Source organism: Ciona robusta, chromosome 4, assembly GCF_009617815.1.
Source record: "Ciona robusta chromosome 4, ASM961781v2".
NCBI lineage: Eukaryota > Metazoa > Chordata > Ascidiacea > Phlebobranchia > Cionidae > Ciona > Ciona robusta.
This window is the reverse complement of record NC_143238.1, coordinates 5,325,767-5,339,886: the sequence shown is the minus strand read 5'-3', so window position 1 is coordinate 5,339,886 and position 14,120 is coordinate 5,325,767. Positions and strand designations below refer to the sequence as shown.

The window sequence follows — 14,120 nt, the reverse complement described above, 5'->3', positions numbered from 1 at the left end:
TGTTATAAGTACAAACGTGCCTTCAAGCACATACTAGTTAGATATATCTTATCCGCAAGAGCGCATGCGTAATCTATCTGTTGTATTCTTAGAGTTCCAAACGTCTGTAGACTGTGTGCTGCATAAACAACAATGCGTAAAACAACTTTCGTTTCCCTTAACAAACGTATACTATCAAAATGACACTGCCGTTACTCGCATCCGATATTAATTATACAAATTAACTTATTTATAACCAAGTCTGCTATTTCCCTGTCATATTCATTTGGTAATATATCACTCGATTTATAATATCATATATAGCTGACAAGCAACAATTTTTCTCAAGTTATAAATCAACCATGTATTTCTAAAACGGTAGTAAGTATATGAAACAGTAAAAGAAACGAGAAATAACTGCAAGCGGCTTAAAAAGAAGCACGTTGAACGTAGGAACAAGCATAAGAAGGCAGAACACAAGCGCAATAATAATAATAGGTTGGGAAGAATTCGGGAGGAATGCAGATTTTATTCTCGCTGCTTGCCCAATTTCATTTTGGTGAATTCTTCAAACATCTGGAAAAGAAATAAAGTTTAGATACGGTTTTTAAATTTTGTGTTAAGTTTTTATGAAATATTGATAGTTTTATTGAAAAAATGGAAATGGTTAATTTTTTTATTAGAAAATGAGCTCAAAATTACCTCAATGCCTGCCATTACTGACGGGTCAATTTCTTCGGATTTTTTCGACTCTAAAGGATTGTTGGCGTTCAGTGAATCCCGGGACACGGTAAGGGATGACACTGATGACGACATTGATGACGAAGCTATGACGCCATCAAGACTGCTGGCACTCATTGGTTCTGCATCATCTTCACATTGGTAGAATTCTTCTGAAGGGACTGAATCGAAGGAGACTGACTGCTTTGTACGTTTGCATCGGGGAGTGGACATTGCGTGTGGGAGACGGGCAGGAGCCTCGTTCATCGAGTCAGAAGAGGAGGAACAGCAATCTGAAATGCTAGATAGTTCTTCAATCGAGGTAAGAGCTTCACGAGGTGCTTTTCGGCGACGTTGGACGGTAAAGGGGAATTCGTCGTTCTGGTGTCGTCGCATGATAGCGAGGCTTTCTTGCTGTTCAGCGACAAGAAGCTCAAGGTCCTGACGTTCTTGTAACTTTTCCATCACGCTTTGTTTCTGGGCTTGCTGTTCATGGATCTCTTCGTCGATTTCTGCGAGTCGTTGCTTCATTTCGTTAAGTTTTGCTTCGTATGCGGCGAAGTTTTGGTGGTTTTGTCGTCGTTTTTTGCCAGATTTTGGTGCGATTTCCCGGGACAACTGGTCGACTTTGAGTTGTGCAGAATTGCGACGTCGGTTGAGCAGAGTCATAAACTTCGTCATCTTTGTTTCTTCCTCGCTTCGAACACGCTCAAACTTATCGATGACGTCATTGCGTCGTGACGTACGTCGGGGAAGTGACATTTCGTTGACAGAGGAGTTTTCGGAAACTTTTCCTTCCAGAAGTCGATGTTCCTCGATAAGTTGTTGTTGCTGGGCGACGATTTCTTTAAGAAGTTTATGTTTCTGCATTTCAACCAGCTCTTGTTCGAGCTCGTCTTTCGAAGCAGTTCTCTGTAGAAAGTATAAAATTTAGCCAACTGGAAAACTAGCAATGTCTATAAATTCCCCAATCAAGCATAACCAGATATTCCATGTTAAGCTGTAAATTGTTTTACTAAACCTAGCCCGCTGAAAATTAACAGTTCCAATTAGTATAATAAGTCTAAAACCAACGAGTCTATGCTGTTTAAATGTTAGACATACCTTATAACTTGATCGACTGTTGTAAGATTCCACTGGAGTAACGTCAGAATGTGTAGGGGATGTGGAAGCGGTTCGGTTTTCCGTTTCCATTCTGCTGAAGAAAACAAGGTGGTAAACAACTTGGCCAAAAATGCGACTGGAATTCACTTTTCAAATTCAAATCCGCTGTTGGCGGTTAAATATAAAGCGAATAATATTTGTACTTCCAAATCTGTTTCCTGATTTACCTGTTTGGAGTTGTCACGCATCGTGTGTCTTTCTCAAGAGTACCAACCCACAAGAGAAATTCTTCATGATTGTCGGAACCGAAATACAATGTCTGGGCGCCCTATGAGGTAAATAGGAATAAATTAATACATTAACCCATAGTCTATTGTGATTTAATTTAAAAATCGTTAAAATTGTTTTGGTGGTAAAGTTATTACAATTGTTTTGTTTCAATTAAACGCGATTCTTACCTGCTGCTCAAGTCGGAAAACAAAACGGGATCGATTCATATTTGTGACGTCGGCAATGACGTCATAACCACGGAGCAAGACTACGTCACGGGTGACATCTGATTGGGGTGAGTTGTAGCAGTAAAGGCAGGAGTCTTGAAGCACGCACCAGAACCTTGGGAAAAAGACGTTGATTAAAAAACGTTAACAGAATCGACAGCTGGAATGTCATTTGGAACCGCAGGCGAGTTGCCAAAAATCGATCAAAAATGAACCGCTTCCGGTAGACTTCAATTTAAAATGGTCGCAATCGTAATCGTTTCCGTGAGCGCATGTACCATGAAGTTTAATGTACACTAAACCATTGTGTTCGGTCACCGCAATTTGACAAGGGTTGTTGGAACGACTCACGTACTCCATGAACAAAACAAACCACTTCATTAAATAGTAATCGAGAAACGAAAGTTGCAATTCAAGCTGGCTGGGAAATTTCGGCATTTGCGGTATACGATATTCTTTACACACGTTACACAACATGCCGACTTAAATATCAAAGATGCTGTATACGAGGGTTGGTCGAGTGTCTATCATTGCGGCCTCGCCCTATATTGGTATGCGGGGTTTGCAAATAGCGAGAAATAGCTCACCTCTCCCACTGTTTCTTTTTGTTTCTACGGTCAACGTAGCCGCGATGGCTGGCTGATGAGAGTCGGCTCGCTGGTATCTTCAACACAGTGGCCGCTTTGCCGATTTTAGATTTTTCGTCATCGTTACTTTTGATGCTACGGCGGAAGGTGCTGAACCAGTTCGAAGATCGCTTTTCTTCTTTCGTAGATTCCTCGCTAACTGCTATAATGAAATAAAACACGATTAAATTTGCTGTTCAAACTGATGCAGGTTGGTTATGTATTGATTGGAGAACTTACAAGATTCTTTGCTCTGTTTAGAAGGCGCAACATTATCATTGGTGTTACCACTGCTTCTGTAACCATCTGCAATAAATGAAGTCCAATATTACTTCAGTGAACACTTACCAAATTTACCGATAAAAATACATTGACGTGGATGCCCTATAATTACTAAGCATATAGTAAAAACTTACCGTCAGAAATGTCCTTGTTGCCACTAATGCCACTGACCGATGAACGGGCAAGATAATCCTGCAATTGAAAGGCTCAAATTAAGCAATGTTTGTGGCCGTGCGTTGTAATACGTCATATTTTAAGCAGTCTGTTATGCGCCGGCAGTCAAAGCAAGAAAACACGTTAAAAGCAACCCGACTTTGTACTCGCCGACGAGGCAAAACAGATTCATCAAAAAAGTGAATGATATTGTTGTTTAGACGGTGCTTGGTTTGATATTACTACCAGCTGAATATCGTTAAGTCGGCTCGAACTTTCGAGCCTACGTGAGAGTTAACGTATTATTTTAACTTGCTTTCACTGCTGGATTGCTTTGTTTTGTTTTAATGTAAACAGAACTTTCGTTATCGTTGATCACTATAATCGCCTACAGCGGTTTGGGCCAAAGGTTTTCAAACGTGGACACAATGCTTTTTAATTGAAACGGAGATTATGTCCCTCGTTGGATTAATTGTCGATAACAATTACACCCCTGGTGACGATTGGGTCACTTTATTGCAATGGAATCTGAAATTTTGATAAAAATTCTTACCGATTCGCTGTCGTGGTCGCTGAGGGATTGTGAATGGTCCTTTGTGCTGCTTGTCGCACTGCGGTTGCCTAAAATATTGACCTTGTTAAACATAAAGAACCGGCACAACTTTCACAGCACGTATGTACTGCGTAACAAATACGTAAAGAATTGGGGTCGGTTAGACTTAATTCTACCCAATTCGAATACCCAAGTGTCCTTGGGGTTGTCCAAATTGCCAGTCATACAATACGAAAAGTCGAAGCAAATAATCACCCACAAAGTTGCATACGTGGTAATTCGTAAGCGGACACAAAGTGCATGAAACATAACACTGGTGGTATAACTACTCGTGTTGCCCGCCACGAAACACAAAATTGTCCACGTTTTATTTTACACAACTAGTTACCTTTACTTGGAGAAATCCCGTAAATCTCAATGAAGTCAATCCGAGTAAGCTCGGGTAAAGCGGACTTAATGGTTCGCATTCTGTATCTTGGGTTTAGAGATGTCGGTTCAAGTATATTCCCTTCTGATTTCGATCGGCGTAGATTTAAAAATGCTGGCTCGAACTTATCAGAAGTAACAGTCAATTTTTGTAACACAGATATATCTGAAGAAGCAATACCGAACGATTGAAACTTTGTATCTTTATTTATGTCTTGGGTATGAACGCCTGTTGCTGGAATGTTGCTATCTAAATTATTCTTGACTGTTATATACGCAGTTTGCGATTTAGGGCTTTGGACGCCGGAACTGCATTCTTTGTTAAATGATTTCTCGCTACAGTCGTCTGCGGATGAACTAAGATCCTCGAACAGCTTAACGTCGCTGACGCTATTGCATGCTTCAATGGTGCGAGACCATTGTTGGTCCGAACTGCTTCCACTGGAACTAGAAGGGAAGATGCTGTTCAGGTGGCTGGGCAGTGGTTTTTGTACAGACGACGCGAGAGAAGAAGGCAGGCGATGTGAGAGAATTCTCTTATCGTTACTTGAGCGGCCGCCGACTGCGATTGTTTGTCCACTGCAGCCTTCGTCGCTTTCTCCAACTCGGCGGGAGATAAGCTTGAGCGGCTCGACTCCCCCTCTGCGTGGTACTGCAAGCGACGCGCTATCAGTAGCTTCGGTTCTAGAGCGGCACGCTTCGAATCCTGATAGAGACTTGTTTGTATTTGCCGATATTTCGCGCGGTTGCACCTCGAGCGTCTTGATGCTAGCGCAAGCCCATTGTTCCTGCGCGAGTCCATTGTTCGTTGCATGGCTTGAGCTTTCAGGACCGCCATCAATAGTTGGACTGTTTGAACTACCGGCAAGTTCAGAGGCATCTATGCGGCAGGTGGAAGTTGTCTTGTTTGTATCTGCCAATAACAACCGGTTGCCTAAACGTTTCTTTTTACAAACATCGGAAGCTTTTACATCCGCTTTCACTTTTAAAGTATCTTTTAACAGGTGTGATGAAAATACTGTTGTATTCATTTCCCTTTGAAGTAATTCACAATCCCCTTCGTATGTAGCCGGCTCAGGTGTGTGGAATGTATCAACTTCTCCACTTGTTGAAATCACACCACATCCCACATCGTCGGCATCAATGTATTCTAAATGTAGCTCTTCACGATCAAAGCTTCCTGATCCAACAACGTCCTTTGACGTAGTTCGTGATTCGATCTCGGGAACTGGATTACTTCGAACCACTTCGCACTTGACTTCATGTTTGCCGTCAATATTCGCAGCCTTGTGCTCTCCTAAGCCAAAATCCGAGGCGTTTTTGTGATTGGTGTTAAATTTAAACAGTTCGCTTTCATTCACACGCAGTGGGATAGAAGCCTGAATGGCTGACTGTGATTTTGAGTTTAATGTCAACGCATGTGGTTTGGGGGCACCAAGAAGTTCGCTATCCGAAGATGTGTCATTTTCTATAGTTTTTGTAAAGTTCCTTGCCTTTAATTTAACGAGTGATCTGTTTTCAGCTAAAGAATGTGTGGTGGTTGTGTTCACTTGCACGAATGCTTTCATCCAGTGCACAAACTCCTGGGTGGATTTGCACATCAGCTGAACAGGTTTGCTCGCAACTGGCGCTGAAACAAAAAAATGATCAAGATTGGCATGTGTATATTAAATGTACAAAACCTTCATAACAAATTTAATATTTTGGTATTAACAGTTTCGTTCCTTATCTCTTAAAGGCATTGCTCGTATCATTAAAATGCAATTTGCAGCATCATTGGTGGCCCCTTCTAATCTCGGTAATCGTAAGTTTGACCGACCTAAAACTAGAAACGTTGATTATCAATCTAGGCCGTGCCGATTAATTCGTTCAAATACAAGCGAGTGATATGGCAGTGCACGAAGATTGTGAATTCAAATACAAACACTGGATTAATCTCGTCTTGAATGAGCCAAGGATATCTCCGCTTAAATGAGTCGTGTGTTTGTGTTTCGCACGAGTTTTAAGGCCCCCCCTAACACGCTGTATCCTTAATGCAAAGTTTCGTGTTTAGTTTTAGACTCAGCTGAGCTGCTGCTCTTGACCCGTAACACAGGTGGCCGTTATCTAAGTAACATAACGCCTCTACGCATTTAGATATCTCCAGCTTCTGTATGTAGAATTGGAAACATTGCGTAATAAATTCATTTTTACAAACCTTACATTACAGTCCCAGTATGTGATATATTTTTAGTATATTGATTAAAAGAATAAAGCCATATCCAAAACGTTGTACATAATGGTAAGAGGTGTGTGTTTTGGAACATTAATTGCTGAAAGTAATTACTGTAAACGTAACATAACCGTCCCAGCGTGTGGTTTTTTTATTTACTGGAGAAACGAAGCAATTTCTAGTGTAGGTACCAACGTGAGGCAATTTTTTTACTTTTTACTTACCATCAATTGATTTTCCTTGATCGACTACGTGGGTTTTGCTTTGCAGAGGCAACAGCGTAAATATGTTGTTGTTTTTCGCTGTGGAAAAAACCTTTACCATCAAGAGCGAAAACAGCAAATCATGAAGTTAATTGCATTGATCCTACCTTGAGAAATATTGATCACTTCGCAACCAGACGCTAACGCAACAGTGTGGGTCGCGGGGTCGGACGAGTGCAGTTGTTCCTCGTTTTTGTAAAACGACAGTGTTTTGTTGCTGTCTAACACAGCCCAATACTTCTGCCACTTCATGATTTTAGTTCTATACAGCGGCCCTTCCATAAGAATGCGTGGTTTCGACACCCGAGTGCCGTTTACCGAAGCGCTAATCGAATAAAATCATTAATAAACTCATGAAAAACAACACTTTAATCTACACGCAAAAACAGCATGTGCATATCTTTATAATTGTATGAATTAGATAAAAAAGTTTGGGAAAAATTTTATAGGAATGTTTTACTTTTGTATGTGTGGGCATACTCGCGGCACATTCTCACCGGTTATTGACGTTTTTCTCAACATCACTTGTGTTATTCTCACACGCCGGTAAAGGATCGGAGTTTGGACTCTTCATTGAAGATGTATTCTTGTCCTCCGATTCAAACGACTTGTTTCTCTTCCCAACTGCACTCTTCGCTCTTCGGAGGAGTCGGGATCCGAAACTTCCCGATCGGTTCCGAGATATTCCGAAGTCTCCGTTTGCAGTAGATCTGCGGTAACATTTAAAGTCGTCGGGAAAAGCCTTCAAAGCGTTCAACATGTTTTCAAATAAGTTAAACTGGAAACACATGCATTTATATATACGTGACTATGTTAAGACCAAGCCGGGTATTAATGAAATTTACTTCGATTCGGAGTCACCGGGCGCTCTGCTGTTTTCCAAAAGACGTCGTTTCAATTTGTGCACGGGACTGGGAATACCTGTGTGCGTCAAAAACATGTTATTCAGGAGCCACGCTAATTGAGTAGTTACAAGAATAGCCTTTATAGTAGGGTGGGGGGAAATGGGCGCCCTTCTAATATACTTTCTCGTCCCATTTAGTAGTAAAAAAAGAAACATTCAATAAAATATAAGGACTCCCATAGACCGTTTTTAACTGTTTAAAACACGATCAGGATATTTGGATATTATGTGCTAAAGGTGTCCCATCTTACCCCACATTACTTTCTATACCGGCCTTTAAAAGTTCCCATAAGAAACCATAACATCACCTTCAAATGCTACGTTTTCAACAGTAGGAGTCGTTTCTAATTCACTTGTTGTAATTTTGACGTGTGTGGAACTATTTAGCTGTTCCGTATGCGGTGGAAGGTTGCTTGTGGTTTGAGCCGTTGGCACACTCGATCGTATGTCTTCGTCTGGTGGCAATCTGAAACCAACTACTGTTCAAAAACTCGGGCTGTGAACGCATTCGAGAGAAGTTGCGCATCTCTAAGGAATTCCTTTGTGAAAATTGGCGTTTTGTTTCATTCATGACGTAAAACTTGTCCCAAATGACGTCACAGCTGTACGTCATTTCGTTCAATAGCAGCGATTATCGATTCACTTTTAATAAGTTTTAAATACCAACTATGCGCTTGACGAAACAAATTCTAAATAAGCTTGTAAAAATATTTGGCAGTTTTAAATCAAACCCATGGGATTTTTTTGAATAATCGCTTTGATATTGGGATAAAAATTGGATCAAACTAGATTACAATTTAACTTCTATCAGAAGCGGCATATGAAACATAGAATCTCGGGCTTGTGTAGATTTAGAAGACACCGATCACAGCTTATGGATGTCTAAAACATAAGTGTATGTTGCGACAACATTAGAGCGACAAGCTCTTTTGCTGGAACTTCATTGAAATAACAAACCGACCTTTCGCCGTCTAAGCTTGCGGTCTCTTCCGGGGATTCTAGAGAACTGTCGCTGTCTAACTGCCCTGCAATGGTCAAGTGTAATGTGAAGTGAAGCATGTAATATGCGGCTTGTGAAAGCCGCTGATTGTTAATATACTGTTTCAAACCACTAACCGTCGTTGGTGGTTTCTATAACCGGTGAGTGGGTACGTTGTCGATGTAGTTTACTACGGATTTGTATTTGTTGATCGAGATGGGATATCGGTGCTATCGTATGACGAGTTGGTCTAAAAATTTACGGAAATTAATATATATTACATGATGCCACTGACCCAGTAATATTGTTGGACGACTCTCATTGCATATAATAGAATAATACGTGTTCCTAAATACGCAGTAAACAGAAATCGAATCCAACTAATGGTGTAGCAAACAGATTATATTTTGTTTGTTGCGTATTTAGTAACATATAATGGTAATAGTATACGTCTTGACAATAAACAAAATACTATACGTGTAATGAATGTTTACGCAAAAACTTGGTTTTCGGTTAACGTGTATACATTACGGAGTTAAAAATTGTGTATACCTAGCTGAAGTATAATAAACAGTTTGGTGCAACTGCTATTAAAAGTTTAAACTACTCTTAGTTTTATGTTTATAAGGTAAGTTTCAAACGTTAAAAAAATAAATACACATGTTTAGCATTTAAAACTATTTAAAAACATGCAAATTTCACAAGCAATTAATTTAATTAAAATTCCTTACCCGGGTACTGCCTCTTCCGGAAGAATGACGTCATTCGATGCCAAGATCTTCTCCTTTGAGTTTGTCGACAAGGAGCTGTCAGCAAAACCAGGAATAGCTATAATGAGAATTAATAAATATACTTGATCGTGAAACTGCGTTGCTCTAGATTCTAGAAGCAGTGAACGCGGGTTTCTGACATTGTGACGCACGAGAGCGTGGGAACGAGTGTGCAATTGCTACCGGTAGCAGCTAAATGCTTGATTCTTGCTTTGTAGTTTTGGTGAGGCAGATTTTGGGACGGGAAGTAATTAAACTTTTTAAATTTAAGCGAAAGCTGCAATGCTCAGCGTATATGTTCGGTTTATGAAGCGACGTGCCGCGAGAAACAGTTTTGTGGAAATATGGTCATCAAACACATGACTCAACACCGTTCACATCTCTGGACAGCTATTATTTGACCTGTACTTTGTCAATAAAGAGCTGGAAAATTTTAACCTGAGATTTATTGCTAACATGTGTTTCCATATCCTGTGTCTACTAGTTCGTATCATTTTCCCATGTCGTATGATTTGCATTAAAAAATGATATATGGAAAATTAAACAAAGAAATGATATTTGAAAAATAAACAAAATAAAAACAATGAATAAATTCAATGCATAAATGAATAAGTTTCCATAAAAAGAACAAAATAAAAGATTTAACTCATACACTTACATGAAACTGTGTGACGCTTCAATGTTGTTGCATTACTTCGTTTCTTAACATGCCTCATACCCGGAGTAGATTTTAATGCACTGATGTCTTTTTCACCGGTGTAAAACATCGGTGATCTTGGCTTGTTTTTCTTACCAAGTGAGGACACGGCGGAAGATCCCTGGTTCTCATGTTTCGGAAATATTCTTCGTGAATCAGAGTTAAATCTGTTGAATTGAAGCATGTCGCTAAGTCGCTTATAAAGAAATTTATTGATAAATAAATTAGTAAGGTCCGTGTCATTTGTCTCGCCTATACTGTAGGCGTGTAGGATAAGATGAACACCGTTAGCATATAATATCCCATATTTTCTACCACTATTGACTATAAAATACTCAAACATTTGTATTCACTATGCGCACATTGTTTGGAGCATTTGTGTATATTTTTATCCCGATTTTTATGTGGCATTTGTGTATATATTTGCCCTGCACATGCTAATTAAATATACAAGTTATCAGATAAAAAACAGTATACGCAGTCGAGAAATTGCCAAATTAACTTACATGTCTCTTTGGGGTTTGGTCACTACTGGAGAAGATGCCACAGACGATGAAACGGAAGACTCATCAGCTGAATCTTTATAAGCGCTGCTTCTTATTGAAGCTGGGGTGGAAATACCTGATGAAGATTGTGGAGTGTTGACGCCATCTCGCGGTTGGTTCCAACTTGAAGATCTGATATATTTTGCAGCCTCTTTACTGGATAACTGCAGAACAAAGAATATCAGCATACATTAAAAATGTAAAAAGTATACAAAAAAATATTTACCACCAAGTTACATACGTGTAAAACAAAACACTCGTATTATAACTAATGTCGTTGCCCGCCACCCGATAATAAATAAGTCATATTTAATTATTATACTGTGATCTTAAAGGTAGTTCAAACTTCAAATGTATTTACCTTGCTAAAAAGTAGCGATGTGTTTAAAGGATTGGAATACTTGTAGTTGGCGTTAACCTCTGGCCAACTGCTTTCCGCTATTGCTTTCTCGGATACATCTGTTCTCTGTATGTTGCTTTTAATCGGTTTCCTGAATTGTTGCAGATGGTGACTTGGCCCAAGACCGTGTAGGTTTGCGCCAGGGTAGGAATTATTAAAATCGAGAGCCGGTGGTAAAGGTTGGCCCGCCGGTGAGTCAAAAGATGCGTCAATCCCTTGGTAACTCGCTTTTTTGACCGCATCCACCCAGCGCTGTAGCGCCAACACGTGGGTAGTGTGTAGGTTGATTTTCTCGTCACTTCTGGAGCTGCTGAGTTCGAGCACGCAGTCTTGTTGTCTGTAAAAAATAAAAATGTTTTACAAAGTTAACAGAAGAACAATCATAAATTTTACAGATTACAAAATGGTCTACCATGCCAAATGAATCGAAAATACAACCACGCAACAGTAACTCTCGTATACCACAAACATTGAAGATTGAATTCCAAACAAAACATACCCATTATTGCCTATTTGTGTAACGGATGCAGATATTATGAGATCTTGAATTGGAAACTTATATACAGGCCGGTCTTCAACACCAAACGTTCCTTCGTCAGTTTCTATTGGTTCGTTGGTATGACTTGGGTAAACAAGGAAGTGGCCATCCCGTATCACACACCAGTATTTCTGTAATAACCACAACACTTAAAACTGTATACGCGATGTGTTTTTATTGCCTCATTTAATAGTAAACAAAATATATATACAAAATTATATAACCGTATCCTCAGGCGCTGATAAATGTTAAAATACGATTTAAAGGCGCTTTTTTGACAACTTTGTATACGTAAGGACCGATGTTATTATCCATAGTATAACAGCAAAGTTTACTGAGGCTCCTTCTATTATATTGAACCCAAAGTTATTGTATGCCATAAGCAAATATACAGATATAAGTTTACGCTTTCAACAAATGTCCCCGCGGTAAACACTACCCTAACAGACTAGCTTTAATCATGTTTTATCGACGATCTAGGTTATTCCACAGTAGTATTTTTTGTTTACTGCTAAATGGGACGATAAAAGAGATTGGAAACATTAACCATCTTACCCCAACCTACTAAGCGTCATTTTGACATGATAAATTATTCACTAAATATACACCAAAATGTATCTCACCTTCGTAACTCCCCCATCCCAACTTCGTAAATAACCAGCATATTGTACACCTGTGCTACTTCTTGCAATAGAAGACATACTCTCCAACGCTTATCAAGCTGGAAACCAACTCAAAATTCGCTACTTGTAAAAAAACAAATCCTAACACACGGTGCTTACTATGGTCAATATTTCAGACGTACGCCACTCGAATTTGGCATTTTCTTTCGTACCTGCGCATGATACAAAACGAGGTATATGTTGAGTACTATGACTAATAGCGGGTAATTAGAGCGTCCAGTCGTTTGGTATTAAAACAAATTGCATGCTAGCAAAGCCTCTAATGGTCATGCCTTTACGTCATATAACACAGAATACAAAATGCATACTCGTATTGTAGGTTTTAGACACCTGAACTTATGCCACTGATAAATGTACACCGATATAGCCCTTTATAAGCCTTTAACTTGCTCTGGTATATATCATATTTTATTGATACCACTCCCTTTGACGAAAAGCAGACTCCAGAAACTGAATTAAATCTTGATTGAGTTTGCTTTGCTATCGGTTATCAAACCTAATTCGGAAGCTGTGGAATGAAATAAACCAACTACGTCACTGGGTAAGACAACATGACATACGAGAACAAATAATGACGTCAGATATAATATTCTACGTAGAGCTTTGTCTACACATTGGCCAACTAAGCCGAATTGAAATTCCGTAATCCTGTTACAATGCGGAACCGTTTTAGCGACTTATTGAACGCTATTGGTCAACGCCTCAAAATATCTAGTGCTGTACTCACTCTATAGTATAAACGTTTCGTCTAGTCAAAGCCAATCAACGTTAAATGCCCACACACTATTTAGAGCAACGAAATAGTTTAAGCACGCAGTACAAGATTGAGTCATAATTCACGAATGTCAAACACAAATACCGCACTATATCAACTAATCAAGCTAGCCCGTATAATTCGCAATCATGCTAATAGCTAATTCAAATCATCTATTCCCTATGTTTCAATTAACACATTGAATTCCAGGCGACATTTTGCTTCGGAGAAATGCTTGCGACTAATTAATTCTGCTGTTTCTGTGTGCTTGCGTCTTGTTAACGCCAATCAACTTTCTATAATTGTCTTTTTCGTTTGTCTGCATTTACTTAGATGCTAACTGGATGTACTGACTCGACACCTTGCACAGCGGTCTTCGTTACGGCAAACATAGACGTGACACCTAAGTCCACAACATTATGTGCACTGCTTGGTACAGAGGAACCCCCGCTGTTCAGTCAGCGGATCTAAGACACAAAGAATCTGGCAAATCGACTCCATAGTTTTATGCCTCGAACCATGGTAAATATTGACAATCTCCGACCGAGTTTGCGATATCGTTCCTAAACAGTACTTTGATTTAAGATTAAAACGTGATTGCCTATTCTTTTTATGTACACGAATCATGCTAACTGTTTGAAATTTTCGGAAGTAACATTCTAAATCAAATTTCATACGTTATGAAGAGTTGATAAATCTAAGAAACCTGGACAAATTTAATTTCTAATCAGCGGCAGGCAAACTGTTCTCTTGAGATAAGCTACTTGCGCGTCACTGACTAAGTAATCAAAGCTCCTTCAAACGCGCGGCCGAAATTCTCTTTGCAATTCATTATTATCAAAATCTTCAGGTGCGGTTAGCTTCGATTGCTCTGTGCCTCAAAACACTGCCTCGTATAGTGAATAGAAACGTCTTTTGTGTATCTTAACTTTATTAGGGTCGTCAACGCGATACATTCCCCGGGCTATAACAATTCGCTTGACGAGATCGTATCTCATCATAACTTGACAGCTGGTATCGTATTCTTGCTCATTC

General features: G+C 39.5%; 1 protein-coding gene across 2 annotated transcripts; it reads right to left on the bottom strand.

The window, feature by feature from the left end:
• Positions 1 to 317: 317 nt before the first annotated feature.
• LOC149737006 (uncharacterized) lies at positions 318 to 12,498 on the bottom strand. Of its 2 annotated transcripts, none has more exons than XM_089877140.1 (23): positions 12,272 to 12,498; positions 11,610 to 11,779; positions 11,072 to 11,447; positions 10,672 to 10,874; positions 10,127 to 10,332; positions 9,430 to 9,526; positions 8,836 to 8,948; positions 8,681 to 8,744; positions 8,028 to 8,185; positions 7,661 to 7,736; positions 7,313 to 7,525; positions 6,923 to 7,140; positions 6,777 to 6,854; positions 4,303 to 5,970; positions 3,915 to 3,982; positions 3,343 to 3,400; positions 3,167 to 3,232; positions 2,888 to 3,089; positions 2,262 to 2,415; positions 2,031 to 2,131; positions 1,804 to 1,897; positions 682 to 1,611; positions 318 to 555 (listed from the first exon to the last, which is right to left on the bottom strand). In XM_089877140.1, the coding sequence occupies exons 1-23, from the start codon at positions 12,347 to 12,349 to the stop codon at positions 508 to 510; spliced, it is 5,439 nt and encodes a 1,812-aa protein (XP_089733266.1). In that variant the 5' UTR covers positions 12,350 to 12,498; the 3' UTR covers positions 318 to 507. The 2 variants fall into 2 exon arrangements, with proteins under 2 accessions (XP_089733266.1, XP_089733267.1); XM_089877141.1 differs by having other exon boundaries at positions 1,804 to 1,894.
• Between the last annotated feature and the right edge of the window lie 1,622 nt (positions 12,499 to 14,120).